General features: G+C 40.9%; 1 protein-coding gene across 3 annotated transcripts in view; it reads left to right on the top strand.

Annotated features, from left to right (window-relative positions):
• Positions 1–20252, top strand: part of RBMS1 (RNA binding motif single stranded interacting protein 1) — a 224942-nt gene that overhangs the window by 142820 nt on the left and 61870 nt on the right. For all 3 annotated transcript variants that reach the window (XM_006111647.2, XM_006111645.2, XM_006111646.2), the window contains exons 3-4: positions 8924–8982; positions 12873–12964. In XM_006111647.2, the coding sequence (XP_006111709.1) occupies positions 8924–8982; positions 12873–12964 (151 nt within the window). The remainder of the gene's footprint in view (positions 1–8923; positions 8983–12872; positions 12965–20252) is intronic.

Genomic DNA, 20252 nt, shown 5'->3' with positions numbered 1-20252 from the left:
GAAGCAGTGATGTTGGGTTCAAACTGGGATGGGGAAGAGAGAGAGAGAGAGATGAAGCAGGCAGGATGCAGAGTGACATGATGATGACACTTTGTTGTCCCGCGGGAAACGTGTTTTTAAATATATACAGAGATGAAAGTTTTAGCTGAAATAAACAAACTAGTACATCTCTTTCAAAATCTAGAATACATCTCCAAGTGGGAACTCAAGTGCATATTAAAGGAGATCCAGGGACTCCTTTGTACTCTGTGTTGTCATCAGAAATGAAGAATTTAATACTGACATTTCCAGCTCTTCATACAATGTGAGATGATACACCTATAGAATATTGTTGCTCGATATTTTATGTTGATTAACCCATTACACTTATCCCCAGTCTTCTTTGCATTCTGCTGAGCCAATCTTATTGGTTCTATGATAGTCAAGAAGCAACTGAATTTTCATTCTAAGGAGCATTTTCAGGGTACTGTTTGCAACCCAATAACAAAAGGCAACATAAAATAAGTAGTAGTACGATATTGCCAAAGAGAGAGAGAGAGAGAGAGGGAGGCAGGCAACTAACTAACTATGACTAGAGATAGTAAATGTATGGATGTATGGTCTCCAAACCCACTGCTATGCAAAATGGAAATTATTTGTAAGAGGATGCTCTGACATGGAAGGGATGGAGCGGGTTTTTAAGATTAGCATCTGATGGAGACCACTCGCTGTCATTCCTACCCAGAAGTAAACCAAAAGTTTTACAAATAGAGAAATAAACTAGGGAAGAAAAGGGTTTCTGAAGCATCACATAATTGTACAATTCTGTGCAGCTATATTTGGGAATGGGGCAAAAATGTAGACTAAATTTTTCTATTTGCGCCCAGCTTCTCTAGGAAGCAATAAAGAAGAGCCTCTGTCTGGGAGCCAGATACTGCCCCCGATTTTTCTCCTCAGCCCCATCTTAAGGCCTGCTCTAAACTGTATGAGTTGGCTATAGCATCCAAGGAGCCATATGCCAAACTGAGATTGTGGGAGTTACTTGGGCTTCAGCTAAACTTGCTACATGCCCATCCCAATTCTCAATACTCTGCACTGAGGTTGTAAGCAGAGAGATGCAAGAGCTGACTTTGCTGACTCTGTTTTTGCTTGCTGGAAACTCCCTTCTGCTGCTGTTATCCCCAGCAGTGTGTTTTCAGGCAGACTCCATTCTCCTTGTACCTTGTGAGCAGTGCAAAAGAGGGTGGCAGAGATGAGACTCTTCTGTAGCTTCAGACATTTGACTTGAATGTGGCTAGTTTGTCTGACATTTCATCTCAGAGTGTGATAGAGTTTGTGACAGAACTTGTTTACTATTGGCTTCAGTTTCATATGAAATAGAATGTTTGGGGGTTTTTTTATATAAAATTGTGACTGTGTGAGTGTGTGTGTGTGTGAGAGAGAGAGAGAGAGAGTGTGTGTGTTCTCCTAGAAACGGCAAAAAACATTTATTTATTTCTTTTTGGTGCAAAAATTGCAAACACTACTGTGTTATTCATCTTCACTTGGCGAGGTATGAAATATAGTCTTTCCTTCCCCTTTATAAACCGAAAAGGTTCTAGCAACATGCAGAATGTTTGTAATTTGCATAGAGACCATATCAGGCACACAGGCAGGCCTTGTCTACATGGAAAAGCTTTTTGGTTTGTTCTTTGGACTAACTTATTTTTTCTTCCAAATAAACTGTCTTACATCCATACACGTTCTTTTTTTAATTATTAGGCATCTTACGTTGCATTTTTTTTTTTTCTGAAGTTGAGTAATTCTAGACTGGAATAAAGGTGGGTTTTGTTTGTTTTTGTTAATAAGGGACATGTGAAGGTGCAGTACAGGCAGCAGCGATAGCATTTCAGTTTAATTATTCTGCTTCTGGTGGTCTTCCCACTGTTATCCCACACTACATGGTTACCTGTATTGGTTTGTCTATTTCTGTGCCTGTATGACATCAAGGTTATTTTCATTGCATGTCACAATCCCCCTCCCCTCATCCAGTCCCTTTTAAATAATAGCACTCAGCCAAGAGCTTCGCTTTTCAATTCCAAATCATGATGAGTTCACACACATGGAACCACGTACTATTTATGGCAGCCTTGCACTGAATGTGCATGATCCTGCAAGGATGTCCTGGACTTGCTTGCCCTCTAGAGAGAGGCACATTATCCAGGCCCAGATGAATAGCTGTCACTGGTAAGGGTACCAGGTAGACCCCTTCCCCAAAATGCCAGACTCACTTGATCATGGGCAGGGGAGGGGAAGTTGGCCGGGAGGAAGGGAGGCGCGGGGGGTGGGGGTCGGGGTCTGCGGGGCTGGCTGGGAGGAAGGGAGGCGGGGCTGGTGGGGAAGAGCGGGGGCCGCGGAGCTGGTCAGGAGGAAGGGGAGAGCAGGAAGCAGAGCTGGGGAGGGAGCGGGGGTCGAGAGGGCTGGACAGGAGGAGGGGGAACCGGAGGAAGGGGGACAAGAAGCAGGCCTGGCGGGGGAGGAGGGGCATGCAGCCACTGGCCGCAGCCGGAGTTCAACGGGCTGCGCCCCCAGCAGGCACTCCCTCTAGTAGAGGCCGGGAGGGGGCGGGGGAGTGGCTGGGAGCCACTCCCCTTGCCCAGCTTCTGCATGCAGCCAGAGGCTTGCAGCTGGGAAGCGGGGCTGTGATTGGGAAGCTGGTCGTGTGCAGAAGCCAGGCAGGAGGAGTGGCTGGAAGTCCCAGCCACTGCCCCCGTCCCACCCTGCCCAGCTTTTGCACATGACCAAAGGGCTCCCAGTGCCAATCGCAGTCTAGCCTCCCAGTCGCTGCCGCACCCCCACCAGGCTTCCGTCTGGCGCCCAACCAGAAATTCAGAAAATACCAGACATTGCACATGGTATTTTCTGAATTTTTCTACCGGACAGAGGGTGCAAATACCAGACTGTCCAGTAGAAAACTGGACACTTGGCAACCCTGAAATGCCAGGATCTAGTCATGTCTGTCAGAGCAAATGAAGGAGACGAAGTATCCCCAAGATATTGAAAGAGTGCTGCTACAAAGCAAAGGTGCTCTGCCAGGGCTACAGTAATACAAGGGTCAGCAGCAGGCCTCCAGCTACCTTCCCATTCTGTAAGGAAATATGTCCCACAACCATTGGCTAAACATGCCACCCTCGCATGCCATGTAATTCATCTTTCTGGGTGACTGCTGTACCCCTGCTCAAGATGATGGCCCTGTTGGGGTTAAAAATAAAACACATTGTAATGCAGGCATGTTTAGTGTAACAGCAAATATAGACACAGGAGAAAAAAAAAGCAATAGAACAAGTACTTGGGCTCACAGTTTAATCACTGCCCTCTATTTTAGCTGCCTTCACAGTCTGCAAGGTAAATTGCTAAAGCTAGGTTATTGGCACATTTCAAAATGCATAGAAATGATACCACATTTCTGACTTTTTTTTTTTTTTTAAATAAAAAGAGAGTCTCAGAATTAACACTGTGGATTCAAGCCCATTTCTGCAGAAGTCTCTTTTGCAGTGCTGATCTGCAGGAGTTACCAAAGAGAGTTACAGCAAAGACTAGACTTTATTTTCATGTGGATTTATGTTGTAAGGTACTTGCCGCTTTCTCAGGGCAGCCAAGGGGCATGGTGTATCCTTTTCACTTCTGCAAAAGCGGAGGGCAAGTAGTGGCATTGTGTATCTTCGCAGTTATCTTATTACCTCAAGGAACAAGACTCTTCGGGACATGCCTCAAGGAAACATCCTCCAGTGTAGGGACAGTCTATGGAATTGAACATGTGGTTACTAGCTTATCTCTCCTCCACCCACTTACAGCTCGCCACCAACACTCCAGCCTGCATTGGTACTAGGGATGTCAACGTGTAGTCAACTACATGGTTAACCAGTAAGCCTAGGCTTATTGGTTAAGCTTATCGATAACATGCACTGCCCCCACTTGCTGCCTCTGTAAGCCCGCTTCCCCTAAGCACCGGCTCCGCAGAGTCAGTCACACTCACTCACACTCTCTCTCTCTCTCTTTGCTGCTTCAAACCCAGATCTCCTCAGGGACCAGCTTCCGTCTGCCACCCCATGGTGCTGCCCCTGATACAGAGGCAGCAGCACAGGGTGGCCAGAGGCTCCCCTGGAGTAGGGCTGGTGTGCACTGGCTGCCGGCCCCATTCCCAGGGGAATATCAAATAATTGTGTAACCACTAAAATTTGATGCAATTACAGTTATTCAATTAATCTCTGTCTACCATCCCTAATTGGTACAGGAGCCCTATAGAAAGGGAAAATGAGGCAGGAAAACAACTTTCCATCTCTCCAGCCTGGGAAAAGAAAGACAGTAGGATTCCAAATGTGGGGTGACAAAACTTATCACTGTTGGCATGGAGACCACTATTGGACAGACAGCTTGTATTGTTTGACTGTTCTTATAGTACCTGAAGTGCCACAGCTTTTTGTGGACAGCAGGCTTATTAGTTGCTGAGCACCTGAAAAATCTTTCAAGTGAAGCAAAAGAAGACAAGGCAGGAGATGTTTGCTGAATTTGTTAATGCATCTTGGCACAGAGTCCAGAGGCTCATAGACTCATAGACTTTAAGGTCAGAAGGGACCATTATGATCATCTAGTCTGACCCCCTGCACAGTGCAGGCCACAAAATCTCACCCACCCCTCCTAGAATAATCCTCTCACCTATATCTCAGATATTGAAGCCTTCAAATACTTTGAAGACCTCAAGATACAGAGAATCCTCCAGCTGTGATCTGTACCCCATGCTACAGAGGAAGGTGAAAAACCTCCAGGGCCTCTACCAATCTAGCCTGGAGGAAAATTCCTTCCCGACCCCAAATATGGCGATCAGCTAAACCCTGAGCATGTGAGCAAGACTCATCAGCCAGACACCCAGAAAGTTCTCTATGGTAACTCCTATCATCCCTCCAGTGACCTATTTCCCACTGAGGCTTTCAAGGGAGTACCAAGACACACAAAGGGACATGTAGTGGCAATGATTCGCAAGCAAGCAGTTCTTTTAGAGCATATTGTGGTGCTGGTCGTGAACAGTGTCCCCCACCTAGCCATGTCCTGCACCCTGTGGGGAACATAGGATACTTGCAGCTGATTACAGGGGAGCCCTTTCTCAGTCACCAAATTGGAGAACCTTCCCATACCACTCCACCCACAGAAAAAGGAGAGTGGAATGAGTTGGAGCTCTCCTTCCTCTTAACACACTTTTATGAGCTAATCAGTCAAGATATGGAAGCAGTTCAACACTTCATGCATGTTCTGCCATGGTTCCACTAGTTTTAGATTTGCAATATTACATTGAATCAATAAACATTTTTATTATGAAAAATGTGGCTAAGAAGCTTAATTGGAATTCCTCCAATACATCAATTCCTAATAAACTGTGTGTTAAATGATAAAAGATGAAAATACATCATCGGTGTTTGAATGTGTTTTGCAAAGTGATCACTCCAAATCTAACCTCTCAATGACTCAGCAAGGGCAACTACACTCAGCTTCCAGATCCTCAGCCATTACCTTTCTTTCTAGAGACCCACATCTCTCTCCCTTCTGACCAAAGTATTCCTACCAGCCTTGGTCCTGGCCTCTTCTGTATTTATCTCCCAGCAGGCAGCTTGCCCAAGAATACCTGCTTGTTTTCTCTTTAGAAACTGATGAGTGATTGTCAACAGCTCTAGGTTACTAAATAGCACTTCTTGTGCAAACTTGCTTTGTTCTTGAGATAAAAAGCATTGCAGAAAAATTCATTAAAAATTAATAAAAGAACCTACACATACTCCCATAAGGTGATCAGAATTAACCTCAACCCTATTTTCTCTATGCTGTCCCTGACAATAGCTCAAAAATGTCATGATCTGTAAAAAGAAAAAAAAAGATGATAAATAGGATGACAGGAGGGGAATGATGAGGGCTTGCTTAGGCACCAAATCCCAAACTTCCAGTGGGTTCTAATAGGCATGCCACAGTGGAGCATCCCCCAAAAAAGTGTGTGGTGGCCATTTCAAAAACTGCAGATCTATATAGATCAGTGGTTCCCAAGAGAAGTAGCTTAAGCAGAAATAAACAAAGTGTGCGGATGTACTTTTTTGCTATACTATTTTTTAAAAAGCACATTCTAAAAGAAGGTCTTGAGTAAACAAAGCTTAATAATGTCTGTTCCACACATTAAGCAAGTGAGGTTGAATCAGTTAGAAGGAGAAGAGAACACAAAAGATGAAAGATCAGTCCTGACTGGGAAGGAGAAAAATTCATCTTGGAAAAATATGTACCAATTTATGATCATTTTCTTAATGTTTTGAGATTTTCCTTGTATTTTTGAACACTGGTTTTTATAATGTATGGGTCTACTTTGAAGATAGTTTTGCTCTGTGAAAATGGCAGCGTAGGGTTTACTGTCTGTCATCTATCCAGTGACTTTCATATTCAGTTCATAAATACAAAGATGGTGGAGATTTCATACTATACAACTTTGAACTCTGCAAACTTAAACCTGGATCTGAGAATCAAGCTGGGTTGTTATTTCCTCCTTGTGCCTCTTTTAAAAATCTGCCAGAATCTCTCCACTTCCTTCAGTCACTTGTATGTTCAGGAAACAGTTCCTATTGTTTACATTATTATACATATGTACTCAAACAAATAAAAGACCAAAATGTTTCCATGAGTGCAGGAAAGCCCACAACTTCACTTTCTAGCTTGGAGATGTGGAATTAAAAAGAGAGAGAGCTACTTCTGCTGCTTGACCCCACCAAAATACTGTGATGGCTCTTGAGTTCTGGCCCCATGACTTGAAAGGTGGCAAGATCTCCCGCAACTAGCACCGCTTCATGCTGTTGAAACTTCTTGGTGGGTTTCCTGGGCAGCTGGTTATTTGTAGTGGTTATGTTGTCTAGGATGCAAGAACCAGGATACACATCATGCTGGTGGAGGTACAGGGCCTCTGTGCAAATGGCACTGGCTGTTAGATAGATCCCCAGGACTTTGACCATCTGGCTTCTTCATTGATGAGTACAAGTCTGCCTCTCAGAAACATTTCAGTGAAACTTCATGAATACAAGGGCAGTTGCCCTTAACTGTGACAACTTGCAGTTGTTTCATTTCAACTTTATATAATATAGTAAATATGTGAAGATCTGCATATATTCCAGTATCATTCCAGCAAATAGCTTTTAGACTATGTAGCTGCTTTGATCTAACATGTTACCTCATTCACGGTTTACTGTGAATCTGACTGCTTACTGAGCTCCATAAGGAACTGGCAACTTGAAAATGCTTCCCTATTTTTTGTGGTTACATAACCTATACCACACACTCTCCTGCATTCTTTAATATGTTGGTTTATGTATATTTGTGAGGAATTTTAGCATTTTTCAATGTGTGTAATTCAGTATTTCTGGTTCTTGCACATTAGCCATTAATGTAATACAGGATATTATTTTTCTGTGTAAAGAACAAGCTGTGCTCCATATTCTTTCTCCTTATATACAGACTTTGTTTGGATTAAATGTAGTTTGAAAGCAAAAAGAGGAAGTTGTCATTGAGTGAGAGTCAAAAGACCCACGTTTTGTTCCTAGTTCTAGCACTAACTCTCAATGACATCTGATCTTGAGCTGGTGATCCTGAATACTGGCACCAGTGGGGGTTGAGTACTTCTCACTAGAGCTGACTTGGGAAACAGAATCTAAGTACTGTGAGGGGGGAAAAAAAAATTTTACTTTCTGAATCTGAACCAACTTCTTCCCCCCCTCCCCCCACTACCACACAAAATTGTCTCTGTAATTGAAATTCCATAGTACAGTATTTTGTTTCAGAAGCAGAGTATCCCCACAACATCACAGTTTGATATTTCAGAAACAAAATAAACTCCCTCGGCTAGTATTGCCAGATGGTTTCAACAAAAATACTGGACACACTTGACATTACATCACAATCTACATGACATCTTATTTAGAATATACCGGACATTTATATTTTCTCAATTTGTTTCCTGAACAGAAAGCTCAGTTACTGGACGGTCCGGTTCAAAACCGGACACCTGGCAACCCTACCCTCGGCTGCCTGTCTGGCAGTGGAACTAGACTGGCTGCCAAGAAATGGGAAAGCCATGGAACTGAAATGATTTTCAGATGGAAATGAAAAGTTTTTGGTAGAAAGTTTTGCTTCTGTGGAAAGTGAGTTTTCCTGTGGAAAATTCCTGACTAGCAGTACTCAGCACTTTGCAATGTTGAGGCTTTCATTTCTTTTTGGGCTTTTCAGTGTTAGGGCAAAAAGGGTTTGTGATTATTTTTAGTTTTAAAGTGTTCAGCGAATATGTTTTAGAATCCTAGTGAAGTCAGGGAAGCTTCTAGTTTTAACATATGGGTACTAATCCATTATCTGGGGGAGTCCAGAATTTATCTCAAACATCTAACACTTGTTAAAACAACCTCTCCAGGATTTTAACATGTGTTGGCTATCATGTGGTTTTGTTTTCTGTGTCTGTGTTTGCATGTTTGTGTATTTATTTGTTTAAAACCATACACACATACTTTTTCCCAAATTTGTGTGTGTTATCCCATATGTAACATAGGAATAATAATGTATGCCCACCTTTTAAAAGTGCTTTCAGACGTGTAGATGAAAATAAAATCTAAGTTTTATTTAAATTAATCATCTTTAACATAGTACTTGTCATTTTTATATAGCTATAGAAAATTAACGGGGAAAGCTTCATATATAAATCTAACAAATCAAAGAATAAAGTTTAAAGTTTCTTTTTTCGATAATTGTTTTCTGTTTCTATCAATATATTATTATATTTTGTTACATTATAAAATAAAAATTAATAGAAGTTGTAATGATAAAATTACATGATCTTGGTCTCTGTTGTAACAGGATGTCACAAGTATAATTTTTACTTCCTTTTTTTAAAAAATTTTAGATATGGGAAAATTGTATCCACAAAGGCTATTTTGGATAAGACAACAAACAAATGCAAAGGTATGTTTGTATTTAAATTATATTCACTTACTTGTTTTCAAATGATTTTAAAATTGGCCTGTGGTTTAAAAATCACTTTGTGTGTCTGTGTACGTTATATAAAGTGCTTTTTTTGTGCCCAGTAAGCACCGGTACGGTGTACTGTCGCCCTTTTTGGGGGGCACTCACTGTTTTCCCCCAGCACAGCTTCCAGCTGACCCGACGGAAGTCCGACCTTGTGTGTTTGGTTTTTTTTTCTTTTTTTTTTCTTTTGGTCAACAATTTTTTTTTTTTTTTTAAACCATTGCAACCCTAGTGCCGGCACTTTTTTTTAACAAAAAAAAGCACTAATAAATTACAAATACATTCTTATTCCTAACCAAAGTTTAGTCTTGCCCAATGTCTGTATATTTGTTATGTTTGTCCCCAGTGTAAGTGGTAAATAAACCATGCCCAAGCAGTATGCCAAAACGTCAGATGACTCCAGTGAAGTTAACAGGCACAGCACTGGCTGGCATTTAGCCTCTGCTTTAAAAAGGAGAACACAGTCCTTAGAAAACAGCTTTTCCCTTCCTTGTCTAGGGCTATTAAAGTGCCTTACAAAAGACCATTCGACTGTACTAAGTTTCTGGAAACATTACACATTGTGCAAATTGGCTCTATTAATTAAAGCAGAGTAGTTTTAAGCAGTACTTAATTACATGTTCTAACACCCTAATTGTTTTTGTTCTATGCTTGTTGAATATATTGCTGGAAAAGAAAGGATTTGTTTTTATGAACATAATTATAGCTGGAATTAAAAATAAACTACTTTTAGATACACTGGATATGTTAATTTAGTGCACTGACCTTCAACATTTCATATAATTATTATGAGCTCATCCCCCACCAACACAAGTGGTGGGTAGAAGTCTAGCAACAGATTCTGACATATCATGTTTCAGACATTCTTGCTTACAATAACGAGGATAATTTATAAGCAAAGGAAAGAATGGAGTCGGCTGACTTAGCAGTGTTAACACTGGTCCCATGAATGAGTACAGAGTTGACAAGCAGGGAGCAGGAGAGGAAAATTGGTCATTAATAGAGTTCCAGCTTTTGATGGGGCATGTGAGGGCAATGGTGTAGAGTGCATTCTAAACACAGGATCAGTCAAAGGGACACTGGTGATTTGAAATCTGTACTTACCAGGGACAATTACCGTATTTTCAGTGTATGAATGCATTTGGCAGTACTTATTTAATTGTTACACCCACACAAGTTCTGAAAAGATGTATAGAAGTCAGCTTGCTAGTACCATTCATGGCTTCAATCTGCAAAGACTTTTGCATGAAATTACTTCAGTGTCCTTTTAAGTGTCCAGATTTAGAGCTGATGAGTGTCCTTTTAATGGCAATATTCCTTCCTTGAAGTTATGCTTTGGCATATAGTTTCTCTCTACAGAATCTTTATGGTATATTTAATTGTATTTTAAACTTTATATATTTATAATTTGAAGTTGGGGGAGAGAGAGCTCAGTGGTTTGAGCACTGGCCTGCTGAACCTAGGGTTGTGAGTTCAATCCTTGCAGAGGCCATTTAGGAATTTGGGACAAAAATTTGTCAGGGATTGCACTTGGTCCTGCTGTGAAGGCAGGGGACTGGCCTCAATGATCTTTCAAGGTCCCTTCCAGTTCTAGGAGATAGGCAATCTCCATTAATTTATTTTATTTTATTTATAAGTTAATTTTAATAACTTAATTTTTTCCAAAAGTGATGTGGGATTTTTCAATAACAACAAGCAGCCAATGGATCAGTTTTCCATTGTATCTAAAATGTGGTGTTTCCAACAGCCAAGCGTCCCATAATTATCCATTTCATAATTTGCTTCAGTACTAAGAGAAAATAGGCCCACTTTCTTCTGGAGATCACTGGCCTACTTTCTACTGCTCTAAGATTTTATTTATTATCAAATTAGACTTCAGTCAAAGATTGCCAAGCTGCTTATTTTGGGTGAGAATTTCAGAGGCACCAAGAGATTGAGTGATTTTTTTTCAGGGGGTCCTATAGACAGTGGGTTGCTTAACTAGGTAATGGTACCAAATGCCTTCTTACCTTTGAATAGGGTTGCCAAGTGTCCAGTTTTGAGCCAGACAGTCTGGTATTTGAGCTTTCTGTCCGGGAAACAAATTGGGTATTTTCTAATTAAGTTAGTTTTATTATTATCATGAGTATCAATACGTAATTGCATACTGCCTGGCTGGTAGACACACTCACACTGCGTGAGTGTGTTTACCAGCCAGACAGTACGCAGCTACACAGTAGAGAGGAGGGAGGCAGGGTGGGATGGAATCCCCGGAACTGCACTTGCCCGTAAGCCCCGTTGGGACCATGCGCGGGATGGGCAGCAAGCCAGGATCTGCATGCGCGTAGGCCAGCCCCACTCTCTGCCGGCTGGTTTCCGCCCCTCTTCCCCCCCCCCCCCCCCAGCCAGCCCTGCTCCCCCCATCCCCTTCCCAGCCAGCCCCACTCTCTGCAGCTGGTTCCCTCCCACACCTCTCTCCTGGCCAACCCTGCTCCCCCAACCCCCTCCTAGCCAGCCCTGCTTCCCGCTGGCCGGTTCCTTCTCCCAATCTCCCCCAGCCAGCCCCCCTCCTGGCCAGCCCTGCTTCCCGCCAGCCAGCTCCCTTCCCCCGCAGTCTTCCCTGGCCAGCTCTGCTCCCCTCCTGGCTGGTCCCCACCCCCTCCATTTGAGATCAAGTGTCGGGTATTTTTTTGAAATTATTTGGTAACACTACCTTAGAAAACTGTAACCTGTAAGCTTACTTCCTGATAAAAAGCTATATTTGTTTTTCCTCCAATTCCACTGGAGTCTATTGGTAGATTCCCTCTTAATAACCTATTCCTTACACTCCTTGTACTTCTCAGAATAATTAGAAGAAATGTTTAAAATTAAAAATGGTTATTTATTCAGTTTATCGTATTTGAAAATAAACAATCTGCTATCGATATTATCTTATGTGTTGCTGCAGTGGAAGCACTTTGGAAACAATGGGTGAAATCTTGGTCCCAATGAAGTGCGTGCAAAGTAACCGTTGACTTCACTGATGTCCAAGATTTCACGTATCATATATAATTAAATAAACCACTCTCTCTTGTGTACACATGGTGGAATAACTTCAGCTTATACATTTATCAGAAATTTGAATTTGATAGCACACCATTGGCAATAGGGTATGTAGGATTTCACTTACATGTCACTTGTTAAAATCTGGAAGAAGATTTTAATGACCAAATGTTTTTACAAGGGTTAAAAAAAAACTAGATATGTTCATGAAGGATTGATCAGGATGCTCAGGGATGGAGTCCCTAGCCTCTGTTTGCCAGAAAGTGGGAATAGGTGACAGAGAATGGATCACTTGATGATTACATATTCTCTTCATTCCCTTTGGGGCCCCTGGTATTGGCCACAGTCAGAAGACTGGATACTTGGCTAGACTGACCTTTTTCCAACCCAAATGGCCATTGTTATGACTTTGTAAGTTAACATGAGATTGCTATTCAGTAACCTCTATGATCTCAGATAAATTCCTAGTGGACAAATATCAAGATCACACAATGCACTAGAATAGTCAGACACTTTGGCATAAGCCACAAATGAATGAGCATGAAAACTGACCCATCTTCCTATTGCTAGAAATAGACCTTCCAACTCATGTTTGAAGGACATTGGTAAGACAGTGTTGGGCAGCTTTCCCGCCTGCTGTTGTTTTGTGATTAAATGAAGATCTTCAACTTTCAAGGCTGTAAAATTGTCCCCTTCCACCACACAAAATTTTATTTTAAAAAAGACACATTGGTAGCTTTCGCACTGTTTGATTATAAAATGGTTGTTTGCTTTTGCTTTTAAGTAAAATACGTTTTAAATTTCAGGTTACGGTTTTGTAGATTTTGATAGCCCAGCAGCTGCTCAGAAAGCTGTTTCTGCTCTGAAGGCTAGTGGAGTCCAAGCTCAGATGGCAAAGGTAAGTTTTTCTCTGTAAATTCTTGTAGAGTAACCTGAAAGTGAACAAACCTGTTCTTTTTCAGATCATTGGCAACACAAGCTCAAGGCTCACTACTGAGGATGCTGTGTCTCTAATTCCCACCATACCACAGAATTAAAAAATGGGAATGATTAGCTAGAACTCAGCCTCTGAAAGGTGTAAGGAAAGGTGGAGTCTTTAAGGACTTCATTCCCTTTTGCTGAACTGATATGGGATTTTTGTCATTGATTTCAGTAGAAGAAAGAATAGGCCCTAAAGTGAAATAAAGGCTTCATGGGTTCAAATCAACATCTCAAATTGTAGCTGGAAACAGATTAGCAGTTAATGTAGTTTGTAGAACACAGATATTAGGTGCTATGTATGTAGAGCACCGAGTAAGCAATCTGCTCTGTACTTTACTAGCTGAAACTTTCAGATGGTCATTACTGGGATCTTGAAGAAGAGCACATTGAAGAATTCCACTTTGTATAACTAGCTAAATCTACAGCTAACATGCACGATTACAATTTTCTAGTTGAAACAGAAGGAGAAAAATCAAAGTTCTAGTTACCAGAGAACCCAAGACTGTTCCTAAAGTATCTAGTGACAGTGATCCTTGGTAATGATTGGAAAACAGACTCTAAATTTTGGGGGTGAATTTTCAATAGCCATACTGGAATTATTTCTGTGGGGTTTGTAGTACATTTTATTTTAACTGAAATAAAATCTAAATCGGGGATTTTCAGAAGTTTATAAGATTGAAGGTGCACATAGATCATTGAAAGTACCAAAATATTTATCAAGGTATTCTTGTATGAAGTTGTCTGATCATGGTAATTGGAGGAATTCCAACAAAATAGTGTTTTGTCAGATTTGGCAAAATCAAAATGTTCCTTGGAGACAGATTGGTTTCACTAAAATTCTGACAAGAGTGGGACTCAGACAAGTTTGTGGCTCGGGAACACCCCACTAAGTGGACGTACCACAACTAGGGACGCCAGAATTTCCAAAGTGCGCTGTCTCAGGGCTCATCTAGTCTATGCTAAAGTGTCAAAAAGGGATATGCAAATTCCATGGAATTTGCATATCTTCTTCCAATCTCACTTTCGAAAATCCGCGTAAACCTCATTTTTTGATGAAGAACGGCTTTTCAAAAAAGGGGGAGGGTTGCTGAAAAAAGCCGCATCCTAACTACTTTCACTTTCGAAAGCTCTGCTTTCAAAAGTGAGATTGGAAGAAGATATGCAAATTCACATGGAATTTGCATATTCTCTTTCGACACTTTAGCGTAGTCTAGATGAGCCCTCAGAGCATCCTAGCAGTCAGACTAAGAGCCAGCAATCTATATTATCTTTTTATAAAGAATTTCAAAATTTTGGCTTCTCATTCCAAAATATTATCGTCTACAAAACTGAATGATCTTTCTCTGAACAGCTCTAGTGTCTGCCTAAGCATCAGTTTTTCTGTTAACAGTTCCTGTTAAGTAGATGAACCAAAATACAGGACTATGTAGCACTTTAAAGACTAACAAGATGGTTTATTAGATGATGAGCTTTCGTGGGCCAGACCCACTTCCTCAGATCAAATAGTGGAAGAAAATAGTCACAACCATATATACCAAAGGATACAATTTAAAAAAGGAACACATATGAAAAGGACAAATAAGTGCTACATAGTCTGGTGTAGCTGAAACAAAATACAGGACTAACATGGCAACATTTCTATCGCTGTTAAATAGATGGTTTTTCTTCACTTTTTAATGGATGAAGAGTTTTGTAAATCTAGAAAGCCTTAAATTTGGGTGGGTAATACATGAATAATCATTCTGTGAAATACCTTGTTAATGGTAGAATGCCATAACGATAAACACAAATTTAAAAATAAGGTGCATATTTTGGCAATACAAATAGTTTTTAGTAGTTTGTAAAACCAGTAATTCTGAAGTGGAATTCTAGCTAGACAAAATATTGAAGTGTTTAAATAATCTCAGAGTTTTAAAACATATTACAGTATGCTAACAGATCTAGAAAGCTTTAGGAACTATCCATGGGTTCTGTGCTCAGATTTTTGTTTTTCAGTTGAGGTATTTACTTCTCAGCTAAGGAGAACAGTTAAGCTAACATCATGAGATGTGTTTGGACAGGCTTCAGATCAGCAAAACAGAAACCAAATGTTTAATGCTTAATGCATATTTCACCATAGATAGGCACATATGAATACATGCTTATAGCGAGGTGTGAAATATCTTTGTGTGTTTTCATTGGTGGTCATTTAATGTTTTAAATATTTTTAAGATATGGTATGTTAACATAATGATGAATGTTCTTGTTTTAATAAATAATATATTTTTGATAACCAATTCAACCTTCAGAGCAAGACCAGCATTCTAATTTGAGATAATCATTTTGAAATATATATATATATATGACTACCTTACCTGATAGCAAACAAGAGCAGATTTTGAATAATAATGACATATGCTAATACTCTTTTATGTGAGCATTAATGTCAAAACTGAATCTACATAAAAATTCTGTTCTGAATTTCTGAATCACTCGTACACATGGAGCAAAATATTCAAACTTGAGTGCATAAATTAAGTGGCCTTCATCCATACAAGGTTGCTTTGGACTGAAAATTGGTATACCGGTTTTTGATGCAAGAGAAATTTTTGTTTCTTTTCAAGATGTGAACCAAGCCCAAGATTTTCCAGTGGGGCCAGTGATTCTAAGCGCCTCAGTATTTTGAATACCTGGTCTGTAATGTCTTAAGGAGGCCTGCTTTTCCAAAAAGTGCTGAACATCAGCTTTCTGAAAATCAGGCCCATTTAAGATGTCTCATCTTGGATGCCTGAAAATTAAGATATTCAAAGTCACTCATCATTTTAAAATAATTTTGGCCAAGATGTACAAAATCAATCTCTTTTAATATTCAGCAAACTATATATATATAGTTTTTTTTTACTCTTTACTCTTTTTTTTTAACTTTTGCAGGCTGCCTCGTGCTCTAAAAATGGCTTTTGTTACAGTTAAATTGTGTGGGTCATTTCGCCCATAATGTAGTTTAGAGCCTTGTCATCTGAAAAGGCTAGGGTGTATTTTTCCATGACCTCACGCTGACTGATGCAACCAGTGCAGTTTCAAATGAGCTTAGGGAGGAATACTGATCAACTGATTGACTCGCCTGTCATTGATATAAGACAGCCTTCTTTTATGTTCCCAGCAATCAATAATGTGGTTTCTAAACATCCTCATCTAGCTCACAGTCATTCTGGTACTCTGAGGGCCTGCAGCAGATGAAGCACTAGAAAAGAAGTCTTAAATAATGGAAACAGGCCCATCAATGAGAGTAGGGAGAGTTAAAGGGGGCAACTCCCGCAGGGACTGGCAAGTCAAAAGGGTCTGGGGCTCCCAGTTGCTACCACTACTGCAACAGCAATGGTGACTGGAGCCCCCCAGACCCTTTAAATTGCTGCCAGAGCACTCTGGGCGTGTCTGAGGGTGGGCTGCTCCAGCCTCACCCCTTCTGCCCGAGGCTCTGCCTCTTCCAGGAACACTGAGCCAGACCCAACACTGCCACCATGTCCAGGGGCCCAGCAAGTCTGTCAGCCCCCGCTGCTGGAAGATATGTTCCAATTCTGACTGTGACAGCACTTCTGCAATCTCATACTGTAACTCTGCAGGATGTGAAGTAAAAAATGATTTGTTTTCACTACAGCATTTTCAGGTTCCAGTTGGTAGAACTGCTTCAAGTTGTGAACAGTGTCATTAAATCAAGTTGTTTATTTCCAGTGATGATGTTAAATATTTGACCTGATGAGCTATCAACCTATTCTGTATATATTCAGAATCAGACTGAGTTTTGTGTTTTGGAAGTGGATCTGGTGGGAGGGGGACCAGAGGCAGTAGCTTGTGGTGGCAGGGAGCTCTGCGGGAGTGGAGCCAGGAGCATGCTAGCTGCCGGCCCCGCCTCCAGGCACCATCGAATAATTGTGTAACCACTAATATTTGATGCAGTTACCCAATTATTAATTATTAATTATTAATTAATCAATATCTAAGATCCCTAATTCTCACCTTCCTCACTTTCTCTGAGGAACTAGAGTCTGATGACATTCAGGACATATTGCAAGGTCTGGATCTCATCACAGGTTCTTGAGGCAGGAAGACAAGGTGCTTGGCAGGCATATAAATACTCATAGTACAGAGGATATTATTAGTCTTTGATAAATGAATTGACTATCAAAAAGGGACAGTCCAATTTCCAATTATTTTATATTCTTTTTGAAACACAGGTAATTACCTAATTGTACATGTTCTTGGAGTATGTAGACAAGACCCTGAATATATAAAATAAAAATCGCCCATGTACTATTTCAGATTTAATCATTGTGCTCTGCTGTAGCTTCCTAAATCAGATTAATAGAATAGATCTTAATAGCTCTGAAAAACCCACTACTTTGTATTCTTTCAAAGCTCTGTACAACATCTTCACAGCAAGGTTTGCCTTTTGTCAAAGATGCACTTAGAAATGTCTCTATGCTCATGAATTGACAATGAATTGTGTCTAAGATTTGTTCAGCAATATTCCATTCCTATGGACTGACAAGGAATAAAGATCTCATTTAAGCATGCCTCTTGTCCTGCGTGAATGCCATAATGTTCAGGAATCTATGGAGGTAAGCCAGATTTTGACATACACAGACTCTCCTCAGCGCACTAAAATGTGTTTAAAAAAGCCTTTTGTAGAAGCAATGTTAAAAATGCCATTTTGAAATTAATAAATCATACTTGAAATGACAGTGGGAAAAAGTTTTTGAGAAGTAGGATTAAAATACTTAATATTCCCTAAAATCATATGATTGAATCTTGGCAGAGTGGATTTAGCCGTGCATAATTCTGAGATAGATAACCTGAAAGATGCATAAACTGGGATATAATAAAGATTGCTTCAGCAATATTGTATTTGGTATGGTAATTGCAATAAAATATAACTGCAAAAATTCAGGTTAATTAATTTCTGTAACAGGGTTACTGCCTTTATCGTGTAGCAGATTCAGTTAATTTTGTCTTAAAAGTCAACTTTTTAATTTTTATTTATTTTGTTGCTGTAGGGTGAGCTTTGTACAGCTAGACTAAAGAGTAAATCAGCAAGTAAGACATTAACTCTTAGATTACGAGATGGCTAGAGCAGTGACTGTCTTCCTCTGTATGTACACATTGATTGGAATACAAAAAGATGATAAATAATGGAGTTTACTGTGGGATGGGATGGCATTTTTATCCTACTTGTTGAAGTGGATAATCAACAATTAGGGCACAGTCCTGCTCCTCTTGAGTTGAATGAGAGAATGAGACCCTTAAAGAACAGAGAGATCACGTTCCATTTTTTCAGTCTCAGTAGCTAGTTGACCTTTAAACAAATGCAGAGTTATCTACATATTTCATATGGCATTTTGGTTTCTCCCTTATCGATCTGACCTAGGTTGCTACTATAACAATGTGACATATTTTATATGGTTCGGGTTTCCTCGGTAATATGGTGGTTTGTTTGTAATAATTATTCTGTATGTTGAGTGTTTATTGGATAAAATTTGAATATATTCAGTAAGCGTTTTAGAACACATTTTAGGTTGGACATTAGGAAAATTTTCCTTAACTGTTAGGGTGGTTAAACACTGGAATAAATTGCCTAAGGAGGTTGTGGAATCTCCATGTCTGGAGATATTTAACAGCAGGTTAGATAGACATCTATCAGGGATGATCTAAACAGTGCTTGATCCTGCCATGAGGGCAGGGGACTGGATTCGAGGCCTTTTGAGGTCCCTTCCAGTTTGTGTTCTATGATTCAAAGATGAATTGAGAGGATTTATGTAACTTAAACCAATAGTAGAGATGGGCTTTTCATTGTTGCATTTGATTTTTGTGGATGAAGGAACTACTGCCAATTAGGGGTGTTAATCTAGTGGATGGATTTCCCATCGATTAGTCAATAAGCAGGGGAGCTTCAGTGGGGTTAGCTCCTGGCCTGGGAGCTAACCCCCACCGCAGCTCTGCCTTTTAAATGTATTAAGATCCGGTTGGCTTTTAATACCTTTAAAAGGCTAAAGAGCAGCAGGAGGGACCCAGTGCGAGCTGGGACAGCTGATTCCTGGCTCACACAGGATCCCCCCCACTGCACACCAGCCTTTTAAACACATTTAAAAGGCTGGTGCACAGCAGGGGGAACCAGTGCAAGCCAGGAATCAGCTGTCCTGGTTCGTACTGGGTCCCCCACACATGCTGAACTTTAGCCTTTTAAATGTATTAAGAACCAGCAGGCTCTTAATACATTTAAAAAGCAGAGGCATAAGGTCTGGGACTGAGTGAGAGCCCGGAATCAGCTGATTCCCAGCTCACACCCTCTGCAGAGACAGTGCTGCAGGAAACTGGCTTTTAATCCGTCTGCCCCCCAGCATCAGCTCCTGGTCTCCCCACACCTCTTTGCTGTCTCTGATGGAGGCAGCAAGTTGGAGGGGGGGAAGGGACTACGCAACTATCCGATAAGCTTTCACTTATCAGATAGCTGACTAGTCGCTTACGTCCCTACTGATAATCCATTTGGAGATTTGCCCAATTCCCATCAACTGCTGGGCTACGTCTACACTGGCCCCTTTTCCGGAAGGGGCATGTAAATTTCACTAGTCGTCGTAGGGAAATCCGCGGGGGATTTAAATATCCCCCGCGGCATTTAAATAAAAATGTCCGCCGCTTTTTTCCGGCTTTTAAAAAAGCCGGAAAAGAGCGTCTAGACTGGCCCCGATCCTCCGGAAAAAGTGCCCTTTTCCGGAGGCTCTTATTCTTACTTTGAAGTAGGAGTAAGAGCCTCCGGAAAAGGGCACTTTTTCCGGAGGATCGGGGCCAGTCTAGACGCTCTTTTCCGGCTTTTTTAAAAGCCGGAAAAAAGCGGCGGACATTTTTATTTAAATGCCGCGGGGGATATTTAAATCCCCTGCGGATTTCCCTACGACGACTAGTGAAATTTACATGCCCCTTCCGGAAAAGGGGCCAGTGTAGACGTAGCCCTGTTGTCTTTATACTTTCCCCACAGCAGCACCTTCCTAGGAATCAAGACTTCAAGTTTCAGATTGTCATATTTTCCTCCCTTTTAAACCTTCCCATATTTTTCTTGCTGCATGACAACTGGGGAATGCCTCTGTCTTACAGAACGTAGCCTCAAATCTCCAGCTAAAGCAATCTCAGCCTTCTCAGCATCCTCCAGGCCGAGAAGGAACCAGGCCCCTAAAGAA

Source organism: Pelodiscus sinensis, chromosome 7 (assembly GCF_049634645.1).
Source record: "Pelodiscus sinensis isolate JC-2024 chromosome 7, ASM4963464v1, whole genome shotgun sequence".
NCBI lineage: Eukaryota > Metazoa > Chordata > Testudines > Trionychidae > Pelodiscus > Pelodiscus sinensis.
This window is presented reverse-complemented; position numbering and strand designations above follow the sequence as displayed.